Genomic DNA, 13,954 nt, shown 5'->3' on the forward strand with positions numbered 1-13,954 from the left:
ATGGGTTCTGGGAGTTCGCCGGGGGGGGGGGGGGCAACCCACCCCGGGGAAGCCCATAGGCCATAAGGGTGGCGCACCAGCCCTTAGTGAGCTGGTGGGACAGCCCAAAAGGGCCCTATGCGCCATACAAAGGAAAATCAAAGAGAAAGAAAAAAAAGAGGGAGGTGGGAAGGAAGGGAAGGACTCCCACCCACCAAACCAAGTCCAACTCGGTTTGGGGGGGGGGGGAGCCTTCCCCCCTTGGACTCGGCCGACCCCCTTGGGGCTCCTTGAGCCCCAAGGTAAGGTCCCCTCCCTCCCACCTATATATACGGAGGTATTGGGGCTGATTTGAGACGATTTTTCCACGGCAGCCCGACCACATACCTCCACGGTTTTTCCTCTAGATCGCGTTTCTGCGGAGCTCGGACGGAGCCCTGCTGAGACAAGGTCATCACCAACCTCCGGAGCGCCGTCACGCTGCCGGAGAACTCTTCTACCTCTCCGTCTCTCTTGCTGGATCAAGAAGGCCGAGATCATCGTCGAGTTGTACGTGTGCTGAACGCGGAGGTGCCGTCCGTTCGGTACTAGATCGTGGGACTGATCGCGGGATTGTTCGCGGGGCGGATCGAGGGACGTGAGGACGTTCCACTACATCAACCGCGTTCACTAACGCTTCTGCTGTACGATCTACAAGGGTACGTAGATCACTCATCCCCTCTCGTAGATGGACATTAGCATGATAGGTCTTCGTGCGCGTAGGAAATTTTTTGTTTCCCATGCGACGTTCCCCAACAGTGGCATCATGAGCTAGGTTCATGCGTAGATGTCTTCTCGAGTAGAACACAAAAGTTTTTGTGGGCGGTGATGTGCGTTTTGCTGCCCTCCTTAGTCTTTTCTTGATTCCGCGGTATTGTTGGATTGAAGCGGCTTGGACCGACATTACTCGTACGCTTACGAGAGACTGGTTTCATCGCTACGAGTAACCCCGTTGCTCAAAGATGACTGACAAGTGTCGGTTTCTCCAACTTTAGTTGAATCGGATTTGACCGAGGAGGTCCTTGGATGAGGTTAAATAGCAACTCATATATCTCCGTTGTGGTGTTTGCGTAAGTAAGATGCGATCCTACTAGATACCCATGGTCACCACGTAAACACATGCAACAACAAAATTAGAGGACGTCTAACTTGTTTTTGCAGGGTATGCTTGTGATGTGATATGACCAACGATGTGATGTGATATATTGGATGTATGAGATGATCATGTTGTAATAGAAAATATCGACTTGCACGTCGATGGTACGGCAACCGGCAGGAGCCATAGGGTTGTCATTATACTAACGTTTGCTTGCAGATGCGTTTACTATTTTGCTAGGATGTAGCTTTAGTAGTAATAGCATGAGTAGCACGACAACCCCGATGGCAACACGTTGATGGAGATCATGGTGTGGCGCCGGTGACAAGAAGATCGTGCCGGTGCTTTGGTGATGGAGATCAAGAAGCACGTGATGATGGCCATATCATGTCACTTATGAATTGCATGTGATGTTAATCCTTTTATGCACCTTATTTTGCTTAGAACGACGGTAGCATTATGAGGTGATCTCTCACTAAAATTTCAAGACGAAATTGTGTTCTCCCCGACTGTGCACCGTTGCTACAGTTCATCGTTTCGAGACACCACGTGATGATCGGGTGTGATAGACTCAACGTTCACATACAACGGGTGCAAAACAGTTGCGCACGCGGAACACTCGGGTTAAGCTTGACGAGCCTAGCATGTGCAGACATGGCCTCGGAACACATGAGACCGTAAGGTCGATCATGAATCATATAGATGATATGATTAGCATAGGGATGCTTCCACTGAAACTATACTCAACTCACGTGATGATCGGACTTGAGCTAGTGTAAGTGGATCATGAACCACTCAAATGACTAGAGAGATGTACTTTTTGAGTGGGAGTTTAACAAATAATTTGATTAAGTTAAACTCTAATTATCTTGAACATAGTCTAAGTCCACTTTGAATATATTTGTGTTGTAGATCATGGCTCACGCGACAGTCATCCTGAATTTTAATACGTTCCTAGAGAAAACTAAGTTGAAAGATGATGGAAGCAACTTTGTAGACTGGGCTCGTAATCTTAAGCTAATCTTACAAGCTGGGAAGAAGGATTATGTCCTTAATGCTGCGCTAGGAGATGAACCACCCGCTACGGCTGATTAGGATGTTAAGAACGCTTGGTTAGCACGTAAGGAGGACTACTCAATAGTTCAATGTGCAGTCTTGTATGGCTTAGAACCGGGACTTCAACGTCGCTTTGAGCGTCATGGAGCATTTGAGATGTTTCAGGAGTTGAAGTTTATCTTTCAGAAGAACGCCCGGATCGAGAGGTATGAGACCTCCGATAAATTCTATGCTTGCAAGATGGAGGAAAACTCGCCTGTCAGTGAACATGTGCTCAAAATGTCTGGTTACTCAAACCGTCTAGCTGAGCTGGGGATTGAACTCCCGCAAGAGGCTATCACTGACAGAATCCTTCAATCACTGCCGCCAAGCTATAAAAGCTTTGTGTTGAACTACAACATGCAAGGGATGAACAAGTCTCCCGGCGAGTTGTTTGCGATGCTGAAAGTCGGAGAGTCGGAACTCCGTAAAGAGCATCAAGTGTTGATGGTGAATAAGACCACTAGTTTCAAAAGAAACGGCAAAGGCAAAAAGGGTAATTCGAAGAAGAGCGGCAAGCCTGTTGCCAATCCGCCGAAGAAACCCAAAGCTGGACCTAAGCCTGAAACAGAGTGTTACTATTGCAAGGGTATGGGTCACTGGAAGCGCAATTGCCCCAAGTATCTGACAGATAAGAAGGCAGCCAAAGAAAAATCAGGTATATTTGATATACATGTTATTGATGTGTACTTAACCGGCTCTCGTAGTAGTGCCTGGGTATTCGATACCGGTTCTGTTGCTCATATTTGCAACTCGAAACAGGAACTACGGAATAGACGAAGGCTGGCGAAAGATGAAGTGACGATGCGCGTAGGAAATGGTTCCAAGGTTGATGCAATCGCCGTCGGCACAGTTTCACTTCAGTTACCATCAGGATTAGTGATGAACTTAAATCATTGTTATTTAGTGCCTGCGTTGAGCATGAACATTATATCTGGATCTTGTTTATTGCGAGACGGTTACTCTTTTAAGTCAGAGAATAATGGTTGTTCTATTTCTATGAGTAACATCTTTTATGGTCATGCACCTAATGTGAGAGGATTGTTCATGTTGAATCTTGATAGCGATACGCATATACATAACATTGAGACCAAAAGAGTTAGAGTTAACAATGATAGCGCCATATTTTTGTGGCACTGCCGCTTAGGTCATATTGGTGTAAAGCGCATGAAGAAACTCCATGCTGATGGACTTTTGGAGTCACTTGACTTTGATTCACTTGACACGTGCGAACCATGCCTCATGGGCAAGATGACTACGACTCCATTCTCCGGAACAATGGAGCGTGCAAGTGACTTGTTGGAAATCATACATACTGATGTGTGTGGTCCGATGAGCGTGGAGGCACGCGACGGATATCGTTATTTTCTCACCTTCACTGACGATTTGAGTAGATATGGTTATGTCTATTTGATGAAGCACAAGTCTGAAACATTTGAAAAGTTCAAGCAATTTCAGAGTGAAGTGGAAAATCATCGTAACAAGAAGATGAAGTTCCTACGGTCTGATCGTGGGGGTGAATATCTAAGTTTCGAGTTTGGTACTCGCTTAAGACAATGTGGAATTGTTTCACAGTTAACACCGCCTGGAACACCACAGCGTAATGGTGTGTCCGAACGTCGTAATCGTACTCTACTAGAGATGGTGCGATCTATGATGTCTCTTACCGATTTTCCGTTATCATTTTGGGGTTATGCATTAGAAACAGCTGCATTCACTTTAAATAGGGCACCATCAAAATCCGTTGAGACGACACCATACGAACTGTGGTATGGCAAAAGGCCAAAGTTGTCGTTTCTTAAAGTTTGGGGATGTGATGCTTATGTCAAAAAGCTTCAGCCTGAAAAGCTGGAACCCAAAGCGGAAAGGTGCGTCTTCATAGGTTACCCAAAAGAGACAGTTGGGTACACCTTCTATCTCAAATCCGAGGGCAAAGTGTTTGTTGCTAAAAACGGAGCTTTTCTCGAGAAGGAGTTTCTCTCGAGAGAATTGAGTGGGAGGAAGATAGAACTTGACGAGGTTGTCGCACCTCTCATCCCTCTGGATGGTGGCGCAGGGCAAGGGGAAACCTCTGTCATTGCGACGCCGGTTGAGGAGGAAGTTAATGATGATGATCATGAAACTCTGGTTCAAGTTTCTGTCGAACCACGCAGGTCGACGAGACCACGTGCTGCTCTAGAGTGGTACGGTAATCCCGTCTTATCAATCATGTTGTTAGACAACAATGAACCTGCAAATTATGAAGAAGCAATGGTGGGCCCAGATTCCAACAAATGGCTAGAAGCCATGAAGTCCGAGATAGGATCCATGTATGAGAACAGAGTGTGGACTTTGGAGGTACTACCTGAGGGCCGTAAGGCTATTCAGAACAAATGGATCTTTAAGAGGAAGACGGATGCTGACGGCAATGTGACCGTTTATAAAGCTCGACTTGTGGCAAAGGGTTTTTCACAAGTTCAAGGAGTTGACTACGATGAGACATTCTCACCCGTAGCGATGCTTAAGTCCGTCAGAATCATGTTAGCAATAGCTGCATTTTTCGATTATGAAATCTGGCAGATGGATGTCAAAACGGCGTTCCTTAACGGTTTCCTTAAGGAAGAGTTGTATATGATACAACCCGAAGGTTTTGTCGATCCTAAGAATGCTAACAAGGTGTGCAAGCTCCAGCGATCCATTTATGGACTGGTGCAAGCATCTCGGAGTTGGAACAAACGTTTTGATGAGGTGATCAAAGCATTTGGGTTTATACAAGTGGTTGGAGAATCTTGTATTTACAAGAAAGTGAGTGGGAGCTCTGTGGCGTTTCTAATATTATATGTGGATGACATATTGCTGATTGGAAACAACGTGGAGTTTTTGGAGAGCATAAAGGATTACTTGAATAAGAGTTTCTCTATGAAGGACCTAGGAGAAGCTGCTTACATTCTAGGCATTAAGATCTATAGGGATAGATCAAAACGCCTGATAGAACTTTCACAAAGCACATACCTTGATAAAGTTTTGAAGAGGTTCAAAATGGAACAGTCCAAGAAAGGGTTCTTGCCAGTTTTACAAGGTACGAGATTGAGTAAGACTCAGTGCCCAGCAACTGATGAAGATAGAGAGCATATGTGCTCCGTCCCCTATGCTTCAGCCATAGGTTCTATCATGTATGCAATGCTGTGCACTAGACCGGATGTTAGCCTGGCCATAAGTATGGTAGGTAGGTTCCAGAGTAATCCAGGAGCGGATCACTGGACGGCGGTCAAGAATATCCTGAAGTACCTGAAAAGGACTAAGGAGATGTTTCTCGTATATGGAGGTGACGAAGAGCTCGCCGTAAAAGGTTACGTCGATGCAAGCTTTGACACAGATCCGGACGACTCTAAGTCGCAAACCGGATACGTATTTATTCTTAATGGGGGTGCGGTAAGCTGGTGCAGTTCCAAGCAAAGCGTTGTAGCAGATTCTACATGTGAAGCGGAGTATATGGCTGCCTCGGAGGCGGCTAAGGAGGGTGTCTGGATGAAGCAGTTCATGACGGATCTTGGAGTGGTGCCAAGCGCACTGAATCCAATAACCTTGTTCTGTGACAACACGGGTGCCATTGCCTTAGCAAAGGAACCACGGTTTCACAAGAAGACCAGACACATCAAACGACGCTTTAACCTCATCCGCGACTACGTCGAGGGAGAGGACGTAAATATATGCAAAGTGCACACGGATCTGAATGTAGCAGACCCGCTGACTAAACCTCTTCCACGGCCAAAGCATGATCAACATCAGAACTGTATGGGTGTTAGATTTATTACAATGTAATTCGCATGATGATGTGAGGGCTAGATTATTGACTCTAGTGCAAGTGGGAGACTGATGGAATTATGCCCTAGAGGCAATAATAAATATAGTTATTATTATAATTCCTGTATTAAGATAATCGTTTATTATCCATGCTATAATTGTATTGAATGAAGACTCATTTACATGTGTGGATACATAGACAAAACACCGTCCCTAGCAAGCCTCTAGTTGGCTAGCCAGTTGATCAAAGATAGTCAGTGTCTTCTGATTATGAACAAGGTGTTGTTGCTTGATAACTGGATCACGTCATTAGGAGAATCACGTGATGGACTAGACCCAAACTAATAGACGTAGCATGTTGATCGTGTCATTTTGTTGCTATTGTTTTCTGCGTGTCAAGTATTTGTTCCTATGACCATGAGATCATATAACTCACTGACACCGGAGGAATACTTTGTGTGTATCAAACGTCGCAACGTAACTGGGTGACTATAAAGATGCTCTACATGTATCTCCGAAGGTGTTAGTTGAGTTAGTATGGATCAAGACTGGGACTTGTCACTCCGTGTGACGGAGAGGTATCTCGGGGCCCACTCGGTAATACAACATCACACACAAGCCTTGCAAGCAATGTAACTTAGTGTAAGTTGCGGGATCTTGTATTACGGAACGAGTAAAGAGACTTGCCGGTAAACGAGATTGAAATAGGTATGCGGATACTGACGATCGAATCTCGGGCAAGTAACATACCGAAGGACAAAGGGAATGATATACGGGATTATATGAATCCTTAGCACTGAGGTTCAAACGATAAGATCTTCGTAGAATATGTAGGATCCAATATGGGCATCCAGGTCCCGCTATTGGATATTGACCGAGGAGTCTCTCGGGTCATGTCTACATGGTTCTCGAACCCGCAGGGTCTGCACACTTAAGGTTCGACGTTGTTTTATGCGTATTTGAGTTATATGGTTGGTTACCGAATGTTGTTCGGAGTCCCGGATGAGATCACAGACGTCACGAGGGTTTCGGGAATGGTCCGGAAACGAAGATTGATATATAGGATGACCTCATTTGATTACCGGAAGGTTTTCGGAGTTACCGAGAATGTACCGGGAATGACGAATGGGTTCCGGGAGTTCACGGGGGGGGGGGGGGGGGGGCAACCCACCCCGGGGAAGCCCATAGGCCATAAGGGTGGCGCACCAGCCCTTAGTGGGCTGGTGGGACAGCCCAAAAGGGCCCTATGCGCCATACAAAGGAAAATCAAAGAGAAAGAAAAAAAAAGAGGGAGGTGGGAAGGAAGGGAAGGACTCCCACCCACCAAACCAAGTCCAACTCGGTTTGGGGGGGGAGCCTTCCCCCCTTGGACTCGGCCGACCCCCTTGGGGCTCCTTGAGCCCCAAGGTAAGGTCCCCTCCCTCCCACCTATATATACGGAGGTATTGGGGCTGATTTGAGACGATTTTTCCACGGCAGCCCGACCACATACCTCCACGGTTTTTCCTCTAGATCGCGTTTCTGCGGAGCTCGGGCGGAGCCCTGCTGAGACAAGGTCATCACCAACCTCCGGAGCGCCGTCACGCTGCCGGAGAACTCTTCTACCTCTCCGTCTCTCTTGCTGGATCAAGAAGGCCGAGATCATCGCCGAGCTGTACGTGTGCTGAACGCGGAGGTGCCGTCCGTTCGGTACTAGATCGTGGGACTGATCGCGGGATTGTTCGCGGGGCGGATCGAGGAACGTGAGGACGTTCCACTACATCAACCGCGTTCACTAACGCTTCTGCTGTACGATCTACAAGGGTACGTAGATCACTCATCCCCTCTCGTAGATGGACATTACCATGATAGGTCTTCGTGCGCGTAGGAAATTTTTTGTTTCCCATGCGACGTTCCCCAACAGGAGATGGCGCGGGGGTAGAGCGGGGCCTTGCCCTTGGACGGGAGGGAACCAGAAGACGCCAGCGTGGAGATGGCGCGGGGTAGAGTGGGGCCTTGCCCTTGAGCAGGAGGGAGCCGGTCATGGTGCTAGGGTTTGGTCGGCGAAAAGGTGGCGAGATGGGGACAGGTGGATTCTAGAAGCAGATGAGGCGGAACCCACAGTACGTTCGGATTAAAAAAGGCCGACCGCGGTCACTGACGCGTGAGCCCGAAAAGGACGATCGTCATAAATAATGTTGACCGCGGTGGTTGGGAGCGGACATCGAGAGGATGCGTGCGTCCGCGCCGACGCATTTCATTCCTAAATTTGGACCGGAAAATGGATCGGTGCGAACGCGCAGCGGAGGTGTTTTGAAAATGGATCGGCGCGTTGGGGCATCCATTTTGTTCGCGTCGACCCCAAACGGAGTTGCTCTAAGGCCCAGTCTGTGCAAACAAACAGATCTGGGTGCGAATCACAGCATCCAATCATGTCACACACACACACAATAATGTGAAACTGAGCTACAGGACCAGACCCTTCAGGATGTTCTTCCAACACACTCTTCGCCGCATCAGATTCTCAAAACGAATATGCTGCTGGCGTCCACTGCTTAACAAGCACTGCTAACGGCCACACCAATGGAAAATAAACTCACCACTAGAAGGAGAGCACGAAGATGGACGGAAGAGCCAGATACAAGCAGACCAGCAGGGAGAGCAGAACCCTGGGGCTGCTCGAGGTGGCCGAACCAGCCGCCAGGTTGCCGCTCGAGCTGCCAGAGCCAGCTTGGGTGCTGCCAGAAGTGACCGTGCCATCTTTCGAGCCGGGCCCCGACGCCTGCAGCATGTTCTTGAACCAGTAGGCCGAGTCCTTTGGGTACCGCTTGAGGGTGGTGAAGTCGACGTACACGATGCCGAACTTGGAGGTGTAGCCCGACAGCCACTCGAAGTTGTCGAGGAGGGACCAGGCGAAGTAGCCGACCACGTTCGCGCCGTCGTCGATCGCCTTCTTCAGCTCGGCGAGGTAGGTCTTGTAGAACTCGACCCTCGAGGCGTCGTGCAGGAACTCCTCGCGGGTCAGGTTCGCGGGTTGATCCATTCCTGGCATGCCACCATAGCGCGCCGTGATTCGTATTATGTATGTACATTTGTTTTTCGACGGGCATTGGATGTGGAACTTGTTTATTTCAAGTTAAAGAAAAGGAGGATAAGGCCGTTTCGAATACCGTTTTCGGATATAATGATCGTCGGGTTGTTGTACTTCTCCCTTATGTAGTTCACACATCCATACATGCCTGTTGGGACGATGTAAAGCCAATTGGAGTTCGCCTGCACACATTGACACACAGCCAGATACACGCGTGTTAGTTTCGCACTCATCAAATCTTGTTTTAATGGCTGAAGAAACCGCAATGTGATGTTGCAAGAGGAAACAGCTATATGTACCTTCTGTCCAATCGGTACGCCATTTCGCTGAACTGCAGATTTAAAGGGGAAGGTGAAAAGTGACTTATTTTGAGTAACCGCATTGATTTGTATTTATAAAAACTGAATCATACTAAAGTTGACGGACAACTCACATATATATTGAACATGCCAGTCAGATGAGTAGCTTGTTGGTGGTTGCTGGAGCGTTGGTTGGTCTGCCATGTAGGTCGCTGTATACTGATTTATCCCAATGTAATCTACAGAGCCCTTGACCAACTTAGATTGTTCAGGTGTGAAACTAGGTAACCTCTCTTTTACTATATCTTGCATGGTCTTCGGGTATTGACCATTTAGTAGTGGATCAAGAAACCTGAATTTCCGGAAGAAAATTTGTCAATAAAGGATAACTGTGTCAAATGAAAACCTGAAGTTTTGTGACGCATTACTGCCATGGTCTTACCAACCAACATGGAAGTCCCTGGCCCTTTGGGCTGCTGCTTTGTCGGCAGGTGAGTCGGTAGCAGCATCATACCAGTTGAAGTCCAAAACTATCCCAACTTTGCCTTTCTGACTTGCCTAAATTTTGGTTGAAGTCAGATGACAGGATCGTACACAGCAATACAAATACATATGTGACATGGTTGCCTCAATACTTGTTTTTCCGCTACGCATGCACATAACATATGATATATTCCAGTTGTTCCCAAGTGCAAGTGAGTTCCCACACTATTTGTTATATTCACATATTAGAAGCACATTATTTTAGTAGGCAAAAATGTTTTCGCTAATTTCGCACCATATACAAACCATATGGGAAAGCAAAAGAATTTCAAACTTGCAGCCGAATATCCTTCTTTGAAAAAATAAATGTTGATAAGAAACTTTAACCACTTGGCATAGCATGGATTGTTTTTTGCAAGATATTGAATTGAATTCCATTCAGAAACAAATTCAAGAAAACACCCAGAACTTTAGGCTGAAAATTAGGCTTATTATTGTGTACATACAACTACCATGTTACTAACCTGGTACTTATTGCGGTATCTCGCAACTGCAGTAGCATGACATAAGAGAATGTTATGGACAACAGTGTAAGGCTCTGTTGCTGAGTTCCCACCGGCAGCGCATTTGGTGCACCTGTTAGGGGGGTTCGTTCCAGTATCAAAGCCAAGTGCTGCTACTATCCTTGGCTCATTGAATGTGAACCAGTTCTTAATTCGATCGCCATAAGTCTTGAAACAAAATTCAGCATAGTCTGCAAATATGTTCCTACAAAAGAAGATCGAGAAACTTTTTAATGCTCCCTGACCCTTGTAAAAACTGTCATAACTCATAAGCATAGAAGTTACTTTCTTACATGTATCAACAATTATACACAGAAATTACAGATAGCATAATGTAGATGGTTTATCTATCTTATATTGGTATGTTCACAATGAAAAGTGAAAACTCGGTCATGGTCAAGAATTGTACTTATTAAGCTGTTTCTGCTCTTATGGAATCTTCAAAGAGAATACCTTTCATCTTATCCTGTGTTAGAAAAAATGATGTCTAGACTAAATATTTAAAATGTTGGAAGGTCCATATGTATTTTATCAATGTGTACTTACTCCAAAATGGCAAGGCAATACCAATAGTCAGAAGTGCGTGTGCGAAAAGGGAGAAGTAATATTTAGTGTGACTTACACGATCTTTGGGCTTAAGAAGCCATCATACTTCTTCTGAAGTGCAAGAGGGATATCATAGTGGTTGAGATTGACATAAGGAGTGAGCCCTGCTCAGTTTTGACAGAAACATTAAGACCCGAATATAATGTACTTCAGTTCACATGAACACTTGAAGGAATGAATTACTCCGTTTGATATTTTGATGCCGTCGTACCTTGCTTAATGACATAGTCTATCAGATTGTTGTAATACGTCACACCTTCTTTGTTGACTTTCCCCTCCCCATCTGAATCAAACCAAAATGCATCAGTGAAACAAACAGAGAAGCTGCCCGGGTAGATGCAGTAGGCAGAGTCAGAGTTTATGTACTACTCCTACCTGGGAAGATCCTGGACCATGAGATTGAAAACCGATACGCGTCGAAATTCAGGCTTTTCAGGAGATCAACATCTTCCTGCAGTGCCACAACAGCATAAAAAAATCGAGTCCGACAGAATCCATTTTTCGCTCGGGATGATTTTCTTTTTTCATTACAACAGATTTCTGCGGCTCCCAAAGCTATGGTAATATGAAATTGAAGTAAAAAAATGGACTTGAACCTGGATTATCATGCACTACTTCCTACAGTACTACCTTGTAGCGATGGTACTCGTCCGTGGCGACATCTGCGTTGGCGTTCTCCGCAATGTTCCCTGTCGGCGGCAGCAGAGAGCAGGGCCAGGTGTTAGCTTCCGCGAATTTCGTTGCCAATCGCACTGGTAGTAACATAATGATGCGGGATCTAGCTTAGCAGCCGGTGGAGCAGGAGAAGAAGGAGCGGGTTACCGGGGGTGTGGACGAAGGGGTCCCAGATGGAGGGCCCGCGGCCGCCGCCGGTGGCCATGCCCTCGACCTGGAACGCCGAAGTGGCCGTCCCGAAGACGAAGCCCTTGGGGAACGCCGCCCGGCTCAGCCCGCCCGTGCCCGTCGCGGCGCGCGCGCATCCGAGCAGCGCGGCGGCGGCCAGCAGCAGCAGCAGACGCGGCGGCGCCATCCGAGCTGCTCAGCTAGGCCGCAGGTACCAAGCGAGCAGCGGCAGCGGCAGGGGCTCGGCCTCACTCACTCGCTCTCGCAGGTGGAAGTGGCCGGTGAAAAAAGTGAGCGCCTTTTCGGTGGCGCATGTGACGCGATCCAGTTCTTTTAGCCGGTGGTCGGAGCACGACAAGCCTCGTCCCGCTCGCTCGCTCTCGTACCCTACTGGACTGGGTGGGAGTGACAGTGAGCGCTTTCTGACCGTGCCGTGGTGGTGTGATCCCGATTTTTCGCCGGTGGTCGGACGGGGTTGGATCGGACTGGATTGGGACGGGGATGAGTGTGTGTGCGCGCACGCCGACGGTGATGCGATCTGGCTCGGCGGTCCCGCCCATCGGCACGCCAGCTGCGCAGCAGGGCAGCAGAGCGGTAGAAATCCGCGGGCCTCGCTCCTCGAATCGCGACGACTCGAGCGCGCTGTCATCATGCAAACGATTAGAGCATCTTCAGTGGGTGGATGACCAACTTAGAGCTAACTTCAACGGGCCGACCGAAAATTCCTGAAAAGTCAACCCTACGCGATGACCCAAACGGACGAATCATGCATTTTTTTTATTTTATTCGTACTTGTGACGTATTTCAGGCATAAATTTGGACATCGCTTGCGTCGACGCGGACACACAACGTACGCGCATGAAGCCCGCCCTCGTACTCCCCTGGTCCGTCAAAGCGGTGTAGACACACCGCGGACGTGCGTGACGCTCGCCCTTGTACTCCCCTCGTCCGTCGGTCGATGGCACATTGGCCATTTCCCCTTCCTTCCATCGACAACCAACACATCCGGTCACCCCACCCACCGCCGCCGCCGCCCAGGCCGGTTGCCCACACCCACACCTCACCCAGCAGCACGCCACTTTTCGATGACCCCCAACATCGGCGTTTGGTGGACCGTTTTTGCCGCCATTGCAGCATCCCGACGTCAACGCTGCCACACCCTTGCCTTCCCTGCCGGCAGCACGCAAGCGCGACTAGCTCGCTCGTCGAACGTCGCCACGTTCGCCTTCACGCCTCCAGGTCTGCTACATGGTCTCCAAGAGGCGCGAGGCTCTTCACCGGCCGGCTTCTTCCAGGACGGTCGCGAGGTGTTCGACGGTTTGGCCCCAAGGTACAAATGGACTCTTGTGACGAGTACTTTTTCCACAATTTCATTTGCGATTCGGATGATTCTTCATCCGATGTGAGGAGATTGTTGTTGTTGCTTTGGTCGTCCATGACCACATGAGTACGCAGCGGCCGATGTTTAGGGGCTCGATCCGGAGGCATACTCCGGCATTGAATCGCAACCGATAGAGCGGCCATTACTTACTCTGGCAGGACTACTTCCAGTCCCCTAACCCGCTTTTCAAACACCACCTATTCCAACACCGTTTTCGGATGACTAGACATGTGTTCGTCCGTATCCGGGAGGGGGGTGGCATATGATAAGTATTTCAAGTGTAATGAGAATGCCCTCGAAAAGATTGATTTCTCCTCTTATCAAAAATGCATTGCAGCTATTCGGATGCTTGCATATGGAGTATCCGATGATCTCATTAATGAGTATGCCCGAATAAGCGAGTCCACTTGCCTAGAATGAGTGTCCGCTCTCTGTTCGTTGGTATGTCTCAACTGGACGAGACAACGTACTATGACGTGTACATGTAGATGTTTAAGATGACCCATGACAGAGTTGAAGGTTGTTGGGGGTACTGGCAAGTGGATGACTTGGAGTCCACACATTTGGGCACATACACCCAACAACCAGATTTGTACAACGGCCAGCAGAAGCAAGAGGGGGAGGACGGCGACAATTTTGATCCAAATGAATTTGTTGTCAATCCAAAGAAGAATGGTGGAGGAGAAAACTTTAGCATAAGAGAGATTGTTGTGTGAT

General features: G+C 48.0%; 1 protein-coding gene across 1 annotated transcript; it reads right to left on the reverse strand.

The window, feature by feature from the left end:
- Positions 1-8,422: 8,422 nt before the first annotated feature.
- On the reverse strand, positions 8,423-12,266 carry LOC123447343 (beta-glucosidase 8-like). Its single transcript, XM_045123938.1, has 11 exons — positions 11,836-12,266; positions 11,644-11,702; positions 11,389-11,464; positions 11,225-11,296; positions 11,030-11,117; positions 10,369-10,612; positions 9,804-9,919; positions 9,496-9,713; positions 9,362-9,393; positions 9,142-9,244; positions 8,423-9,016 (listed from the first exon to the last, which is right to left on the reverse strand). The coding sequence occupies exons 1-11, from the start codon at positions 12,041-12,043 to the stop codon at positions 8,574-8,576; spliced, it is 1,659 nt and encodes a 552-aa protein (XP_044979873.1). The 5' UTR covers positions 12,044-12,266; the 3' UTR covers positions 8,423-8,573.
- Between the last annotated feature and the right edge of the window lie 1,688 nt (positions 12,267-13,954).

Source organism: Hordeum vulgare, chromosome 4H (genome assembly GCF_904849725.1).
Source record: "Hordeum vulgare subsp. vulgare chromosome 4H, MorexV3_pseudomolecules_assembly, whole genome shotgun sequence".
NCBI lineage: Eukaryota > Viridiplantae > Streptophyta > Magnoliopsida > Poales > Poaceae > Hordeum > Hordeum vulgare.